General features: G+C 36.8%; 1 protein-coding gene across 2 annotated transcripts in view; it reads right to left on the reverse strand.

Annotated features, from left to right (window-relative positions):
- Positions 1–2161: 2161 nt before the first annotated feature.
- LOC149011876 (DENN (AEX-3) domain-containing protein) overlaps positions 2162–18522 on the reverse strand; it is a 71735-nt gene continuing 55374 nt past the window's right edge. For both annotated transcript variants that reach the window (XM_089163086.1, XM_089163087.1), the window contains exons 18-20: positions 16735–16842; positions 3548–3613; positions 2162–2420 (exon numbers count right to left, since the gene is read on the reverse strand). In XM_089163086.1, the coding sequence (XP_089019212.1) occupies positions 2352–2420; positions 3548–3613; positions 16735–16842 (243 nt within the window). In that variant the 3' untranslated portion in view covers positions 2162–2351. The remainder of the gene's footprint in view (positions 2421–3547; positions 3614–16734; positions 16843–18522) is intronic.

The following is an 18522-nucleotide window of genomic DNA, read 5'->3' on the forward strand; positions in this document are numbered from 1 at the left end:
TTTGCTGCCATTAAACTTATTTAAGGTGTAAGATAAGGTTGAATAGCCCTTTCTATTAGCCCTTTTGTTAAAACGATCTGAGTGGATCACGAAAATCTAAGGAAGGCTATTAAGAAAAAATAATTTGCATTTCCTCCTTATGATGCAAAAATCTTGGGGAATTGGAAGTTGTTTACAGAATCTTTAAAAAAAAATTGAAATCAACCTTGAGAGGTTGCTCAATTGGCAAAAGACCAAGCTCCAGTATGAGACCAAGAGTTCAAATACCCTTTAGGCCGGAAGCAAAACTCTACATACGCTTCCCAATTTCAAAAAGAGAGAAAATATTAGAGTTACCGATAAACAATCATTCCACCCAAAATTTATAGGGATAAATTTCCTCCTCACCAATATTTTATCTAAGACATTTATGCAATTCAGTCACCAGGACCTAAGAACTTCTGCAAGAGACGAACTCTATAGAATCTAGGTTTATGCTGTTGAGAGTGAAGTAATAGATTGACCCCTCTGGGAACGGAAGCTATTTTATCTCTCAATGGCTGCTTGTTCTTGGGTTCTTTAATTTTTTTCCACCGTATGGGAAAGCATGAGCAGACTTATTAAGAGCTTGAGATGTGGATAGAAGCTGCTATTTCTCCTCAAATATGAAATTATTCAGGTGAATTCAGTGAATAGTAAGTTCTTTTGTGAATTTGAAAACATTAAATGAAGTTTTGTAAAATAAAAAAAATACATATTTCCCTTCACCACCTCACCCCATGAGCAAAATGGTATTTCAAAGTTAAAGTTAACAGAAAACTAACTTAGATTTTTTGTAATATTTCAAGTTCACCAAATTGGGTAAACCAAATGGTCAATTAAAGTTCACAAAAAAGAGTTTGGGCTCAACTTAAGTGGGCACTGGACAAAATAAAACTCAAAATGATATCAAATGCTACTTGTGCAGCCATTTGACACATTGGGCACACTAGCATGACAAAGAAGATCCATATCCAACCATCAATGATCTACTTTAGTAACAAAGCAATAAAACAAAAATGAAAAACAAGAGTCTGGGTTGATCATTCTGATATGGATGACTCTCCCAAATGGTATTATATATTATCTCCAGCCCCTACATGTATAAAGATGCCCTTGCATAAAAAAAAACACCAAAAATGAAAAAACAGGAGAAAGCTCGCACAGACACTACTTATGATTTATGTGGTTCATTGAAAGGCTACAGTTAACCATCAAACCATGTGATTGTTTTCTTCATGAAAGAGAGGTTACCTCCATAGATGAGTCACATCCACGGCAAACCTATTTAATGGTTTTCACCATGAAAAAGATAAAATGCAATATAGCCCCAAGTTGATTTCTACCTCGTCAAATAAAAAAAATGGAATCAAATTTTCAAATCAGAAAATGACTTAAAAACACCATTGACCACCACTTAACACTAAGGATAGGCTGTTTCAAACATCTCAAGGTACCCTGCATAACATATTTTCCTTACTTTTTGCCATTCAGATGCACTAATAACCCCAAAACTACCCAGAGAGAATTCTGATTTATTAGAAATTAGACTTCACCGTACAAGAAACAAACCAGATTTTTATATCATTCCTACTGCAGAACAACTGAAACTTTGGTTTCAATTGCAGCATCTAACATTGAAAACTTTCGTGTCCTGTAATTCAGAAAACACTTGTTCCACAAGGGAAGAAAAAGATACAATTACCTTGCACCCTCTGTACAGAGTAAGATGACACATGAATAAACAGGCATAGTTCATAATACCAATGAAATCTGACGATGCACCTTCTATCATGTCAAGAGAACAAAACGAGCAAGAATGCAAACACCACATCCAACAGCCATGGAAATGGTATGTTTCATCCTCAGGAAATTTACAGAGCCTGTCGACTTGATGCACAGATTAGGAGTACATGTGTTGTAAAATTGTCAGTAATAGATGGCCAAAATAAATCTATATATAACTCGCATTTAATATTTCTATTCTTCACGATTCAGTGGGACAACTATTGGATAGCTGATGTCATAGATGAAATGGCACTGGATCTTTCTCTGCGTATCATCTTTTTCTTTTTTTTTTTTTTTTTGGGGGGGGGGGGGGGCCTAGAACTCTATTAACATTTATTTATATGATGACACTATGTAACAGAATAATTTACTTATGCAAGAAAATAATGGTGCTTGAAGCACTTTCAAAGAAGCCCTTTAACATGCTATTGGAGAAAAGATATTAAATAAATAAAAATAAATGTTAAAAAGGAAAGCTATAAATTACAGTTTTCTTTGAGAATTTTATCTCACTGTGACCGTTTTTGTGCAACTACAAGGCCAAATTATTCCTTCTGGACAAAGGAGAGAACAAGATCTGAATGTACAGAGAAAAGTTGTGTGTCCACAAAATGCTGCACCACAAAAATGGAGGGTGTGTGAACTAATAAATCAGTTATCATCCAACAACAAAGCAGTAAAAAGTAAATAAATAAATAACATGGATGCGATGGGGCTTCCAACAAAACATGAAATAAAAAAGAGAAGAACGTATCAAAGCAGAATCACATGTACGGTTCCTGCAATATAATGACTATGATCCTGTTTCACTTATGCACCTCATATAAAGATCTACAGCGAAACAGGAATCGTGCTTTTGTCCCTTCTACAGAGGATGATTTCTAACTTACTTCCGCTCATCTTCAAGAATTTAAATGTACTTGGAACAGATTTTGTTCGAGGAAAGGAACGATCAGAATGATGGAACTAGTGGAGAAGGAAATCGTCAAAGTACTATGTATTGGTTTATTTCGTATTCTTCTTCTAAGAGGAAAATCTTAAATCACTATTATTTTCATGCAGAGTGACCTCACTGCTCCACCATGGTAGGAGAATTCACAAGACCTCGCTAGATACCTCTCTTTTTCCATTCAGTGAGATGAGGCAAGAGAACGTGCTTAGCGCATAATGTCTCGAGTCTCATTCACGAGTTGTAACTTTGATGATTGGATTATTATTTGAACCTTCTAGCTTGAACTATGAATATGTCCAATTTACTAGACTTGTCTGAATCTTGAACTCTGAGCCTTAATGTATGACAGTATGATTTGTACAATAGGACATTTTAAAGTTTCACCTCAGCATATTGTGGTTTCCAACTTGGGTTCTGAAGCAGAACTCACATTTAGACTATTTTAAAAAATAAATCTGAGGTCAACATTGTGTTTAGAAGGGCTGAAATGGGCTGGACGGCAAATTTCAGCCCCAAATGACCCCTAACACTCCTCAAGTTGGAAAAAGATATTCTTCAAGCTTGGTGAGATATTGCTACGCAAGTCAATTAGTAGGATCTAAACTATTATGGTCAGTTGTGTTACTCACGATGTTTTCTGTGCATCTATTATTTCTAGAATTTCACCATTAAGTCTAAAGAATTTTGCAGCATTTCTGCATATCTTGACTATTTCTGCAGAAATGTTAAAATTCAATATGGTAGGAATAACAGCAAAAATAAAAATTTTAAATGCGTCAAAGAGCATACCTTCATAAATGACCGGTCACGGCTTGGGAATGAATCAATGAAACTATCTTTTAGAAGTAAAGATACCTAATGATGCAAAGCAAGAACTACAGTCAGATTCCTAGCAGAATCATACAGATAGCTATAAAAAGACAGAAAATTAAGTCTGCTTCCCCAATCTATTTAAATAAATATTATAATATATAAAATAACAGTTAAATAACAAATTGAAACAAATTTATTGAATTCTTTACTTCCATTACCAGCATGGGATTGTACTTTTGAAATTTTATCATGATTTAAGGAGCAATCTTGCTCTGTGTGCTCAATAAAGAAAAATTCATACAAGGAGGATTTTGGTTTCTATTCCAGCTTTTTTCCCTCTTTCAAATTTTCATTTTGGTGGAGTAGCATTCCCAACCAACTTCTTTGTGCAGAGCATGTGTACAACTACTAGGATTTACTCATGAATGCGAATCTATGGTACAGCATGTATCTCTAGTTAACTTTAGTTAGTATAGGTTATAATATTGCATGCCAATGCAGACATATCTTCAATTACAGTTGCTGTAACTGTGTAGTTTTCTCTCATTGTGATATTAGAGTTTTTAATGCTGTCAAGGTCATGTAATACTAAATTGACATCAGCTGAACTAGGAGCCAATAAACCAGGATCATGAAAGAACCAGCCTAGTTTGACTAGGTCGGTCCACATAAAGGTGATGTGAACAGGGAAGTGACCGAAACCCTAAAGTGGGCCCATCTACGGCTGGCCGAACCCAAAGAGGGTATTCTGATCAAAACTAGCCTTAAATAATTGCTGATTTTAAATTCCTGATTTTTCTTTCTATTTTTCAGCATGTGTCTATAGTTGATTAAGTTTTAATTTCAGCATGTGAGTCTTCAGATTTTAATTAGCATGTGTCAATTACAGTCCATTAGATCCTTTATTTGGTCAGTTGTGATTAATGTAATGGGATCCTAATCTATAAAGGAATCCCACTTAGGTTTAAAGTCTATTAGTAGGCTATAAATAGCCTACTTTTTCTTTGTAATGCTTCAAGTCTGATTATTGAATAAGAATGTTGAGTTTGAGGACCATGGTTCCTGTTTGAGGGGACCACGGCGGATTTTGAGTCAAGTTTTCTTCTTCAAAGATCAGCAACTCTGTCTAGCACTCTTCTTCAGAATTTCCAGCAAGTGTTCAACAAGTTCCAAGTACAGCAAGCCCTAACCCTTTTCCCTTCTCCCATACCATCACAAGGCTCCCCCACCCCTTTCCCTCCTAGTTGGATTCCATGTAGCCCCTAATCCCATCCCTACCCTTGGTTCCATCTAAAGCCTAAAACCCTAACACTTCTAAAATTCCTGTTCATCTTTTTCCTGTGCAATTCATCTTCAGCCTCCAGACCTAAACCCTAGTTCAACATAAACCTTCAACCACACCCCAAAGCCACTTAGAATTAGCATCTCTTACACCTACTCTACTCCCCCCTTCCAAATCCTAACCCTAGTTGACTGACTTCCCTAAAAGTCCCACTCCAAGAAGGAACTTCTCCAACTAAACCTAAACCCATTAGGTTCACATTTAAAATTACAAAATATCAACAGCAGCCCCATTCCTAACTAACCAAAACCAAAACCCTAGTTTCCAAACCCTAATTGTTAAATCCAGATCTGAAGTTAGTATTACACCAAGCTTTCAAGTTCAAAATCCTCTCCCCCTTTACCCTAAGCCTGGCTGAATCCTTCTAGATCCCTACCAAACCATTGTGAACTCTGAAACCCATCCTAAACATCCTGTAGTACTAGATTTCTTTGCCGGAAGATTCTGGGCAGCCCTTAATTTTAGGGAAATCATCACAGAACCCTAACCCTAAAATTGGGTGTCATATCACAAGGGTTACGCTTTGGCGGTATGGTTATAACCAGCAAGTGATGGGGAGTCCAGTCAAGATCAGTTGTGGACAAGTGTTTGAATAATGAATTTGAGGTCTCAGCAAAATAAGGGATTTTCTAGGCTCTGAAAACATGAAAAGATGAAATTCTAGGATTTTTGCCAAGTACATTACAATTAAATCCAAACATAGATGGTACAGGAAGAATGTCAATATAATATGTCTATATGGCGGGATAAAGAGTACTTTGGTTATTATGGAATCAACAAGTTAGGGGTAAATTTGGAAGTTTCAAGGCTTCTACTGGTTAGATGTGGTTAAGATTTTGATCGAAGGTCAAGGGGCTGGAGGGAGTAACATTTTGATGTCTGGATGAATAGGAGTTGCAAAATAATGAGGAAGAAACTTAGGGATGAAATTAAAAACTAAGGAATTTTCATAGTAAGATGGGCCAGCAGTATGGTTGTGTTTTGCTGGATGTTGGGGGTTGCTGTTGCTGATGATTGAATTCCAGTATGGAGATGTTAGAATGACCTGGCGTTTGTGCAAAACAAAAATCATAGAGGGAGATGCAGGGTTTAGGGGATTGAAGAATTAGAAAAACTGGGGACAAGAAGGATTCAACTTACAGTTAAGAACATGTTAAATGACGCACACATCTCGATAAAGTCCAGCAACAAGAAAGAGCTTCAACAAAATTTCAGGCAAGGCATACTAAGGGAAGCTTTGTGAGCTGGGGAGGTGACTACTTCGATAGGTAGCAATGATCAAAAGCATAAGAACTGCCTAGTGCGGTTGGTCAGCTGTGGTGCTCCTGCCCATGGTCATCGGTATGCCTTGACTTCAAGTCTCTTGGTTGTTTACTACCCTAGCTATATAGACAAAAGTGAGGTAGAAATGAAGATGCTAAGATGGATCAGTGGCAAACTAAGAAGGATAAGATAATGAATGGTCATATTAGAGCTGGTCTGGGAGTAGCTTCAATAAGTTATAAGCTACGAGAAAGTCGTTTGAGCTGGCATGGCCACGTTCAACAAAGGCCCGTAAATTCCCCCGTATGGAGAAGTGATATAATCAAGATTGAATGAATTAGAAAAGCTAGGAGTAGACCTAAGATAATTTTAAGAGAAGTGAGAAAGGATATGCATAGTTTAAGCCATGTATCTGGCATCACCTTAAACAAAGCTGAATGGAAGGCAGGAATCCATGTAGCCGACCCCATTTAGTTGGGACAAGGTCTTGTTTTCCGGGGGATGGTGGGAGTGAGAAGGAGAAAAAAATGAAATATTGTATTCAAAAAGTCAAAGGATGCTCCTTGGGAGCTGTTACATGTATATAACCTTATGTGGCTGTACAAAGGAAATATGAACTTAAACATCTCGTTAGGTTTCCAAAACTGAAATAAGGACTCGATCACTAGGACTTCTAAGACACAGTCAAGTTCTAACCAAATTAGAACTATGAAATAAAAGATTATATAAGAATTTAAATACTTAAACCTATGCTACAAGAGTTCTAGTGGTTTGATAAGTTTATTTTATGCATATTATTTTGAATAATTAATTAGTTACATTTTCATGTATTCACACTCGTTTTGTATCACTTTACCCTAATATCGCATGCAAATGAGCATAAGATGCATTCTTCCCAAATTTAAGTAATTTTAATAATTTATATTTATCCTGATAAACACTAATTCAAATTTATCTATGTTTGTTGAGAATCATTTTAGTACTTGAACTCCTTCAACAACAAGGGTTTGCTTGAGGCAATTAGTGGAGTGAAGGTTGATCAAAGAAGGAAAAAAGATAAAAAAGAATCCTATTCAGAGAAGTAAAAAGGAAGAATCCCGTTTTTGGGTGTGCTCTGTCCAGTTTCAATCAAGTCCTTCATCAAATGGTCATCCAGCGTCTGATCGAGCTGATTTTTGGAGGGGAGCTTCACGACTTCTTGATCTTTAAATCCAACGGTGAGATTGTGCATTTGAGGTCTCGAAATCAATGCGATTTGTACACCATCTAGACAAACGAATTTCTTGGTTGATTCAGATTAGGAACTCAGAGTTTGTTTCAAAATGTGTCAAAAATCATATCCCATGTAATCTAGGAAATCACTCTATAAAAGGGGAGCATACTCCAACAATAGAAAACGTTTTTGGAGCTTTGGAGAAGCGTGGAGGACGAAATTGAAGAGTTGCTGCTGGAGTGCTACTTTGGGGGTAAATTTTGAAGAGTTGTTGCTAGGAGTCTCTCTTCTTCTTCTCTCATAATGTTCTAAACTCTTATTGCTAAAGTGTAGATGGATCCTTACATGAATTAATTTATTGAGTTCTCTCTTTCATGCAATACAATCCTCTACTTTTCGCTTTCTTCAATTTTGTTCTTAATGTGTGAACGCTTAATGAACATTCATGAATTTCGTGGTATGTTTTCATATATGTGATAGTGGAGAATGCATACTAGACCAGGTTAGACGGTTTATTGGACATTGTTTAGGGATTTTGTGCTTCATGCAATGCATTGAATTGATCTTCTAAGTGTAACTAGTAGGGGGTTTAATGTGTTAGGGACCCTCAAGCATAACAGATGGGGTGATCTAATTTAGTAATTCTGTTGGCAAGGGTAGAAAGTAAATTGATTGTATGAATGGGAGGGATTGATAATTTATGACATGTTTGGTGAAATCGAAACTAGTATTTTTCGTTAATTGATTTGCTTAGTATTTTTGTTTATGATTTTGTTAGTATAATCAGTAGTTAATTCTCAGTTTTTATCACTAGATAATTATAAGTGTTTTTTAAGTTGGTACGTAATTTGACTCTTTTCGATCCTCATGCGATTGATATCCCTCTTACTCTATATTACTTGCGCGACATCGTGCACTTGTGAGTACAAACGCCACATGGCTGTGCTGGAACTTGGAAGGCTTCCTACACCTACTCGACAATTAATATTGCCGGTGTAGGGTCTCAATACATGAGGCATTTTCAAGCAGATGAAATTATGCAGTTCTTTAGTTATCCATGAGGAGTACTAACACTTTTAAACATCATATCTCATATTTAGGGTTCGTTTTTGCAGCAACTTCATTAATGAGAAGGAAGAAGGAGAATAGAATGGGAGAAAGGCGGAGAGAGTTTGCATGAACATCTCCTCCATAAAAAGCTTTATTTATGATCAAGTAAAACTATCTCAGTTTAGGCTTACTTTCCTAAACTGAGTTTCACCCAAAGGGGGGGGGGGGTATTGCATTGAATCTATCCAAAGGAAAGTAGATATTACACTATCCAATTAGAAGGAAACTATACCTAGCAATGAAGTTATACGTCAACCAAGCAACAAGGGGAGGGGGTAAAACAGTAAAAAAGACCTCCATCATTAGACAATTACCAGTGTGTGCATGATACAAGAGTACCAAACAGTACCTTGGTCCTGTACCAAGTACAATAGTTAACAAGTTTGTTATAAATTTTATTAACAAACTAGAGTCCTTATTAGAAAGATCGGATTCCTAATGAAATGGCTGTAGCAGTGGCTTGCTGGAAATGTCAGGCAATTTAGAGTCCAGAGATAGTTTAGAACTAACAGTTTATTATCCCATGGACATTTCCATTCTAATACTCCATCTGAAACGATTGGATAGATGAAAAGAACTGGAATTATTTTAAGAAAAGGTGACAGCTCTACCACTGAATTACAGAAGAATAATCTAGATCTCATGAAGTTCAATTCCCATCCTCAACCAACGATCAAAGCTTCCTTCTCACTCCCACTACTTTATAGTTGCTCCATTCTATCCTAATCTAATAAGAAATCTCAAAGTGGCTCTATTCATTATATTATATCCATATACCAATTCCATTAATTTATTTCCCCTTTGGTGACATTGACATAAGAGCATAATCTTCATGACATCCAGGCGAGCAAGGCATCTGGATGGCAAGGCAGCACCTAGGATACTGTGTAACAACTATGCATCACAGATATCAAGAGACTGAAGTTCAGATGTTTTCTTTCTATTTTTTACCCATGACCACTCCCTTTGATTGTGTAAATGGATTATCTTGGGTTAATTTAGGCTCTCTTTGGCATGGTTTACACTTATGTTTATGACCTATATATAAAAAATCAACTGTGATAATAAATGCACACTTATGTTTATGACCTGTATATAAATAATCAACTGTGATAGTAAATTATGGGTTACAAAGAATAGCCATATGGTTACTACTTACACCAAATACAATATACTATATAATGAAAAAAAGGTTTGGTATAGTTGGGTGAATAACATATATTTATTATTGGTTTTCGAGTTTGGATTGACTTCGGATTACCCTGTAAATGTATCATTACTTATGGTTTTGGGTTTATTGGTTTGCCTACTTTTGATCATGGTGCAAATTTCAGTCGAAACAGGCAAACACTGAAATTTCAGTTGAAACTTGGTACCCTTTTTCTTTTTTTTTTATTATTATTATTATTTTTTTAAAATTTTATTAATTTTTTTTTTTAAAGTTTCAACCCTAGGTTTCGGGCCTTATATGACCTTCATTTCATCTGAATTTTAGCCTCCTACCTATTTAAACCATAATAAACATAGTAGAACGAGTATTTTGCCAAAAAAACCTACTGGAAAATTATCATCAAGTATACTAAAAAATGACTGGTTCCGACAAGTACAAATTGTATGGCATACAATCATAGAATCATCAGCATACAAGAATTGTTTGATAGAATGGTTACATATACAACAAGCCAACAAAATACAATGACCAACTAGATCAAGTGATGGGGTCTCACATATATTAAGTTGAAGCCCATATATCATGTATAAATATGTATTTTGAAAAAATAGATAATTTAAAAAATAATTTTTAATATTAAAAAAAAAAAAAAAAAAAGCAAATTAAGAAATGAAAAGTTTAACAACAAACAATCATAAATCATAGTCCTAAACTAAACATATATTACTTCAAGGCAACAAAAGATCATTTAAGGCATGAACAAAACAAAAATAAATAAATAAATGGAAGTTTGGAACTGTTGGGTATGGCTCATGCTTTACATTCTATTGCCACAAGAATTTCTTTTGTAGTTATTGTGGCTTAAGAGGTGTTTGGAGGCAAAAGAGGTGTTTGAAGGCAAATGAGCTGTGGAAATTATGTGAAAATGGGATAGTAGTCAACAAAAACCAAGTTGGAGTGTCGAAACTTGCAAAATTTGGTTGAAACCTATGATTTCAACGAAATCTTGAAGGTTTCGTTTTGATTTCTAAAAATGCAGTGATTTCGGTTGAAAGTTCAACCGTTTCAATCCAAATTTATTCCATGGTTTTGATATCCCTAAATATTATAAAAAAGAAGACATGAGCAAGGTGGAGATCAAAAAGAGAGAAAAGTAAGGGATTGTTCTATCTTTTTAAATACAACCATAGGGTTTGTTCTAATTCTTTTAAATATAACCACCTTATTACCCCTACTAAAGTAGCAATCTTGAACATGTTCAATGAAGGTACCTACATAAACACAAATTAACAATTTTGGTGATAATATCAACCCTAGGTCAACTTAAGAATTTATGCTTAAGTCAAATTATTTTAATAAATCATATCAAACACATGTTTATGTTTATACGTCGAGTAATCATGTATAGAAATTGTACCAAAGAAAGCCTTAGTAATAGCTCAAGTGTCTCTTCTCTCTTTGCTCTTTATAAAGGGGCGTACCCAGTGCCAAAGCTCCCACACTGTGGGGTCTAGGGAAGGGACTTTCTAGGTAGCCTTACCCCTGCTTTGTAGAGAGGCTGATTCGAACCCGCGACCTCCAGCGACACTTCTCTTCTCTCTTTGCTCTTTATCGGGTAAGAAAATATCTGTTCACCTTCTCTTCTCTCCTTCGCAGCTGCAAATTTTCTCTTTCTTTCTTTTGTTATCCTCTCTTCCAATTTCCACTTATTTTTTCTCAGACTTCTGTGGACAAGCTAATGTAATCTGAAACTAAACAGAATTATTGCATTGCTAAGAGTAGAAATCATATCAACCTAAGGAGAGGATAGAGGACAAAGAGATGAGACTGATTTCCTACATATGAAGAAAAGAGTCAACCTGCAGAAGAAGAGAAAACAAGCAAGGTTTGGGACACAGTAGTCAAAGCATCTAGGCGAGCAAGGCATCCAAGGTCAAGAAAGAATCAAGTGATATCTGGACATCTAGACACCATCAAAGTGCCTGGACACTGCACTGAGCCTAGGCAACGCCTTGACAACTATGAAATCAACAATCAGACCAACTGAATGTGTATGGCATCTGCAATAAGAAGTTTCTCTTTGAAATAGTAGCTTAGAAATACAAATTAAATTGGATAACTCAATGGGTCAACTGATACATTCTCTCCCAAAAGCCGACCTTCACCAATGAGTTGTGTTGTCTCATCCCCATCATTGGTGCCTTGTTTGCCGTCTATTCCACCCTTCACTCAATGACACTGATCAATTAGTCACAAAGTGCGTCCATAACTTTCTATTTTTTAAATTATTTTAATATTAAAAAAATACTAATTAATATCTGTTTAATTTAAAAATAGGAGATTATTATTAGAAACATGCATGTAATTTTTGGAGCATATTGTGGAGCTTTTTAAGATACTTAGTGTGTATTTCTTATATCATGCCCTCTCTTTCAAAGATGTTAGACATAGCTTGGCAACACAGGAGGCCACTGACAGCTGATAGGAAAAAGACGGAGTGTAATTATGCCAAGAAACAAATATGAGAAGGTGGGGCCACTAGATTGAAGGTTCATATAGCTAGGGGAGATAAAAATGTCACAGGATACACCACGGTGCCCTCAGATATCAAGAAGGCAATGGCATAGTATTTGGCTAGTGGAAAACAAAAAAGGAAAGATAAGAGAACAAAGAGGGAGAGGTTCAAGGATGCTTGTCTAGATGACCTCCCATATCTAAGAGAGCAGGACTTTGATCCAGATGAGCCTAGAGAGTATGGAACCGACCCTGACCCAAAGGCAACACAAATGAGGAGAGCAATGATGATGAGTAGGGAGCAAGTGAGGATTGATGATATGAAGAGGCAACATAGGGCTATTGGTTGGAGGTCCTCTAGAGAGCCAATACGTATGGGAAGCACATGCAGCTCCCAAGTCCCTATAAAGAGTCAAGAGTGTGAGGGAGGAGATTCCTATCCCACGAGCCCCAACACGGGGTTGAGCTTCATCAACAACTGCTACGGATCCGGATCTTGAGATTCTTCATAATGATATGGCTCTATTTAGGAGGCCAGGGCAAAAGCAAAGAAAGTTCACGCACTTGTGGGGGAGTGTGAAGGAGAAAGTGGAGATGGCTTTTTCCAAATGGACTATGTACCATAGCATTCCAGCACATACAATCCAAGGCCCTACTATAAGGATATGATTAAGAAGATAGCCAAGGTTGGGAGTGGTGTACAGGGGCACACCCCACATGAGATATATAATGTGTATCTCCCTAGGCATAAACATGACTTCCATGAGTACACTGATGGATTGAAGCCTATATGGGCCCATTATAGAGTGACAGTTATGTGTGATGGTTGGACTAGTCCCACTAAACAGTCAATCATCAATTTCATGTTGAACTGTGATAGGGAACAATGTTCCTCAAGTCATTAAATGCATCCAGTGAGAAGAAGGATGCAAAATACATCTATAAATTGTTGAAGGAGGTTGAAGAGAAGAATGTGGTCCAAATTATGACTGATAATGGCTCCAACAACAAAAAGTTGGGTTGAAGATGATGGAGAACCCTAAGTATCAAAACATGCTTCTACTTCTAGTACTAATTTTGTTTTGAATACATATTACATATATACTTTATGACTTTATGTTGATGACTTGACGGTTCATTAAATCATTACTAAGTTGGACATTCTTATCTAGACAGATATAAGCTCTTTTGGACTCCATGTGCGGTTCACTGCATTGACCTTTTTTTTTTTTTTTTTTTTTTTTTTTCCTTTTTGGTAGAGTTCACTGCATTGACCTACCGCTAAAGGACATGGGTTACGTCAGGATTATGAAGAAGACCGTGGAGCAAGCCCAACAAGTTAGCACCTTCATTTATAACCACATCTACACACTAAATATGATGAGGGACTAGTGTCAAGGTGACTTAGTGAGGCCAAGCATAACCAGATTTGCTACCACTTGGATTGCACATCAGAGCTTTGAGAGTAAGACGATTGGCCTTAGGAGCATGTTTGCATCAGAGCAGTGCTTTAACTGGTAGGGTTCTTCAAATATAGGAGGAAAGAGAGCCCAATTGACTATAATCAGTGACACCTTCTAGAGTAATGTGAGGATTGTTGTGAAGATGTTTGAGCCTGTGGTGCATGTATTGAGGATGATAGATCACCAAAGAAGACCTATTCTACAACAAATATGGACCATAATAGAAAAGATGAAGGCACAGGTTGCTCGTGTCTACCCACGGGGCAACCAAAAACCTCCAAATCATCCAAACAAAATGGAAGAAGCAGCTGTACCATCCACTACATAAGGCTAGTGAGTTGTTAAGTGTAATAATCCATTTAATTTTCATTATACTATCACATCATTCCCTCTTATTTTTGCTTTTTGTTACACAACATACTATCTAAATCTCAAGTACCACTATAAAGATATGCTTGGGATGAGGCAAGATTTGATAGATGCTGTCCAAACTGTTTTGGAGAGGATGGAACTGGATCCATCTAAACAAGCAGACATCCTTATGAAGGTGAAATTGTGATTTGATATTCACAATTCATAGTTTTATATTAAGTTATTAAGTAATAACCGAGTTATTTTTTTTTACTTATATATAAAATTAAGGCATTTAGGGATGCTACTGGGAGTTTTGTTCATTCCGTCCCCATATCAGGATAGGAATCCTCCCCTAGGAGTAAGTTAATTCATTATATACTTAATTAATTACATTCTATCTTTATGTTAGTTACTTAGGTATTAAATGACTTGGAGTCTATGTTTATTGCAGCTAAATGGTGGTTGCAATTTATCCATGACTCATCCCACTTCGAATACAAATGCATATAGAGTTCTCTCACAAAGATGTTATGCTATGTGAGCGAAATTGGAGCACTTTCAGCCTCATCCATTCAAAGAGGCGCAACCAATTGGGTGTGAAGTGTCTAGAAGACCTTGTCTACACACACTATGATATGAGAGTGAGGGAGAATCATATTAAACAGGGAATGGACAGAGAGAGTAACATAATTGAGTTGGCTTACATCTTTGAGGTGGATGATGAGGACAACCCATTGGTTGATTAGATCAAGGACAACGGAGAGTCGTTGCTAGATGAGGAGGGAGGTCATCCCAGTAGACATATTGCAAACCAGATGGGGACTGATGTGGCTGACTTCTTGGCCAATGAGGGGTAGGCACATAAACAGCCCAACCATCCCTTCGTGCCACACCCTAGTGCATCCACCCAGAGTGTGGATTTGATGGTCTAGTCCAACATCGAGGATGATGCGACTCAAGCATCCCCCCATGATGATGATGATGTTGGACTTCATGATCAGGATTCGGTTGATCCTACAGAGAGACCACCACCACCACCACTAGTACTTAAGAGTCATGGATGGAGAGGACAACCACCAAGATTCACAGATGAGAGTCAGTTTACCCATGTGACACAGGATTCCAACCATGGTGGAGCTACATCTCCAGGTCGTACCTCAACATACAGTAGGAAGGGGAAGGGGAAACAACATGGATATGGCACGGAAGATGCATCCATCTCATATGGGTCTTACTGTCTAGTGACTTTGGTTGATAAGGGGAGCTTGGTGGGCTCTATGGGATCCATGAGCTTAGATGATTCCAAAACCACCACCTCTAAAGGATTAAGATGCTATGATTCCCAGTCACATGATACTGCTATTAATAGTGTTGGTTCTGCTTTTAGTTCCAATTATGGACTTTATGGTGTCCCTCCCGGATATCAGAGTCAAGACATTAGTGGGATAGGGACCTTATGCTTATGGTGTCCCTTCCAAGTACTAGGGTTCTTCTTCAAGGTCACAGAACTTTATGGAGCAAATCTTTGACAATCAGCCACAACCACCAGCCCCTTCATCTATGTTATCTTTTTTAGAGTTCCTCCCATTAGGTTATCTTGCCCACGTGGATGAGGCGACACATAGAGCTGCAGTTGTCGACTATCTCGACAACCACATGCATTATATGTCATGGGATATGTATTGTGCTTTGTATGGGGAGTAGATTTTACAGGCTCGGACACACATGTATTAGTCATTTAGTCTATTAGATTTAGTTATAGCATAGGCTCATAGCACAGTAGCACTTTTGTTCATTACTAGTGTCTATGTAATTGAAACTTGAAAGTTTGTAAATTGTTGTAACTTGTAGAGTATCATATTTTAAATTATGTATCTCGGTTCTCGTCATATGGTGGTATATACTTGAATGTAAACTTTTTAGTTGTTTCCTTGGTAAAATAGTAGTTTCATTGTATTTATTATACTTAAAATAAGAAAGCAGCAAGAATTCAGACCATTTTGAGTTCATATAAGGCCCGAAACTGAAGTTTGAAACTATAGAGGGGGGAAAATCCCAAATTTCAACCGGAATTTCAGCCTTTGCTTGGGTCGAAATCCTGGTTTCAACTGATATTTTTTCCTTGCTCGTCAACCCTTAATGTTGAGGTACTTCACTAGTTGAATTAGCATGACCAAGTTTGGAAACCCAAAACCCAAATAGAACAGATTCAAACTGGTTTTTGGCCCACGATGAGTTGGAGGTAATTTGTTTTTTTTTTTTCCTTAAATTTTCTAATCAGGAACAGACTAGTACTCTAAACTCTATCTACAGATAGTTCTACATTGTAATTAGGATTCTTTAGATATTTTTACTAATTAATTTAAGAATCAAGAAGTACACAAAACAAGTAATACAAGTTGACATCATATAATCAATATGTAGGGGCTTAACTACCACCAATGACAGTCTAAATATGGCAGAAGGACCAACTTTATGTCTCCAACAACAAGTCTTTGAATCCACTCTCATGTTGAATGGGTAAAAACTAAAAATTATCTTGGTTTTTCCCATTTAAAAATTTGAGTTTAAACTTATCCTCAGATTAATAGTTGGACAAGTACATTTTAGGAAAATAAATATCGTGTCAAAGCTAAAAAAACAAGACTAAAACCCTGATCCTTTCCCACAAAATAAGGAAGGAAGGAGACGAAAGGACAGGCAGTCATGTAAATCTTCTTTCCGCAAACCAACCTTGTCGTCATTGGACTGCACATTTGTAATTGTATGGGAGCGCAGGTTTGAGCAGAGCAAGTCCAGGTAAGATCTAAGCTCTGCTAAGAATCCTTTGGCAGCTTCAATCTATTAATAATTAGGATAAAGGTGTTAGCATGAAAGAAATAAAAGGAGAAAGAAAACAACTTGATTAGTACCAACTAAATAACATTTTAGATGCTTGCAAACTCAATCATGCTTTATTTGAAATCAAAGAATAAATTAAAAAGAATCTACGGAATAAGCAACACTGGTCTCCAGCATCACCTGTAGGAATTCATAGAAATGGAACTTGCCAAGAGATCAAGATGGTAAAAAAGAAGAGAGTAATAACAAGATTCTGGTCAACAAGGTCATGAGGGATAGATTCCATTTCCCTTGCCAATAATCATGATTGACACGATAAAAGTACTTAGCTTAAAGGCAAAGTCCTTAAACATAGGCAATGAATATTACACCAAGACATGTTGAGAAACCATATCATTTATCAAGTCATACAACAAATGTAGTACAATAGCAAGCAAAAAATAAAAAATACACTTTATCATGGTATGTTGATATACACTGTTGTCACCTTTACCTAAAAGTTTGACATTTCAGTGATAAACAGTTGTAACATGGTATCGAGCAATGAGGTCAGGTGTTCAATCCCAGTTAAGTACAACGGGGTTTTGTTATGAGTTGCTGTGGGCCCCTGGTCCATGTTGGATCACCAGGAGAGCCATGTATCTATGGAAATGGGATCTATTGTGTCAATATATATGCCTGGTGGTCCTCAACAGAGAATTTGAGCTTTTTGGGGTAGACAGGTGCAAAACATTCTACATAAATGTAATCACAAAAATCAAGTTATATAACCACAACCATTAACTAGTTGAGGTCAGCTGATAATCATGAGTGGAAAACGAGATTGGCATCTATCAGGCACAATGACTGACAAAAATCTAAATAAATCTTGCACAATATCCATTTGTTGTAGCTCTTTCCTTCTGTGAAACTGAAATCTAATTGAAGCCAAATAGCAATACTGTGGAAATACAACCACCACCTGATCTAGTTCTGGCTTTGAAAGGATCCAACTAGAAGCCAATATGCAAGACTTGGGATGAATTAGCAAGCTTGGTTAGGTCAAAACTAGGATTAAGATTGGCAAGACCTAGAGGTTTGATTGAAGGGTTAAGTCAAATGAGAGGAGGAAAGTCTATTAGTGAAGGTCTAGGGTTTCGTGGATGGTGGATTACTGTTGATTGAAGAGGTTTGGGTTTTCTGATTCTGAAAAAGAAATCTACAGGGAATCTAGGATTTCTAATGGTTCAATGAGGCTGCAAGTAAGATCGTGCTTCCCAATTGGAGATGAGATTGGATCCAAGACATAGAAGCGTGGTTGGTTTGCACTGGATGAATTTTTTTGTTCCAGGAAGAACCTGATGGAATATCTAGTATTTGAGTGGGTGACGAGGATTGCAAGTAGACCAAATTTCCTTGGGGAAGGAACATTCAATCAGAAAGTAGTCATTTTCTACAGAAGGAAAGGACAGTAGGTGATTTATGTAAAGGGAATGTGAAAATAAGAAGTGGAAGTTAGACACAGGGTTCTATTTGACAAGGCTCAAAACCAACAGAAACAGGAGATTTCAGTCTTGCATTTTTCCAAAATTTTTGGTATTTCCTATGGTCACTAAAACATAATAGGCTTTTTCTCCTTGATGCATCACTCTCTCCTTTTGGTGGTAGCAGATTAATTTACTTCACCCATGTTTGAACAAG

The sequence above is a fragment of the Hakea prostrata genome, chromosome 7 (genome assembly GCF_041222555.1).
Source record: "Hakea prostrata isolate BN-2017 chromosome 7, UWA_Hpros_2, whole genome shotgun sequence".
Classification (NCBI taxonomy): domain Eukaryota; kingdom Viridiplantae; phylum Streptophyta; class Magnoliopsida; order Proteales; family Proteaceae; genus Hakea; species Hakea prostrata.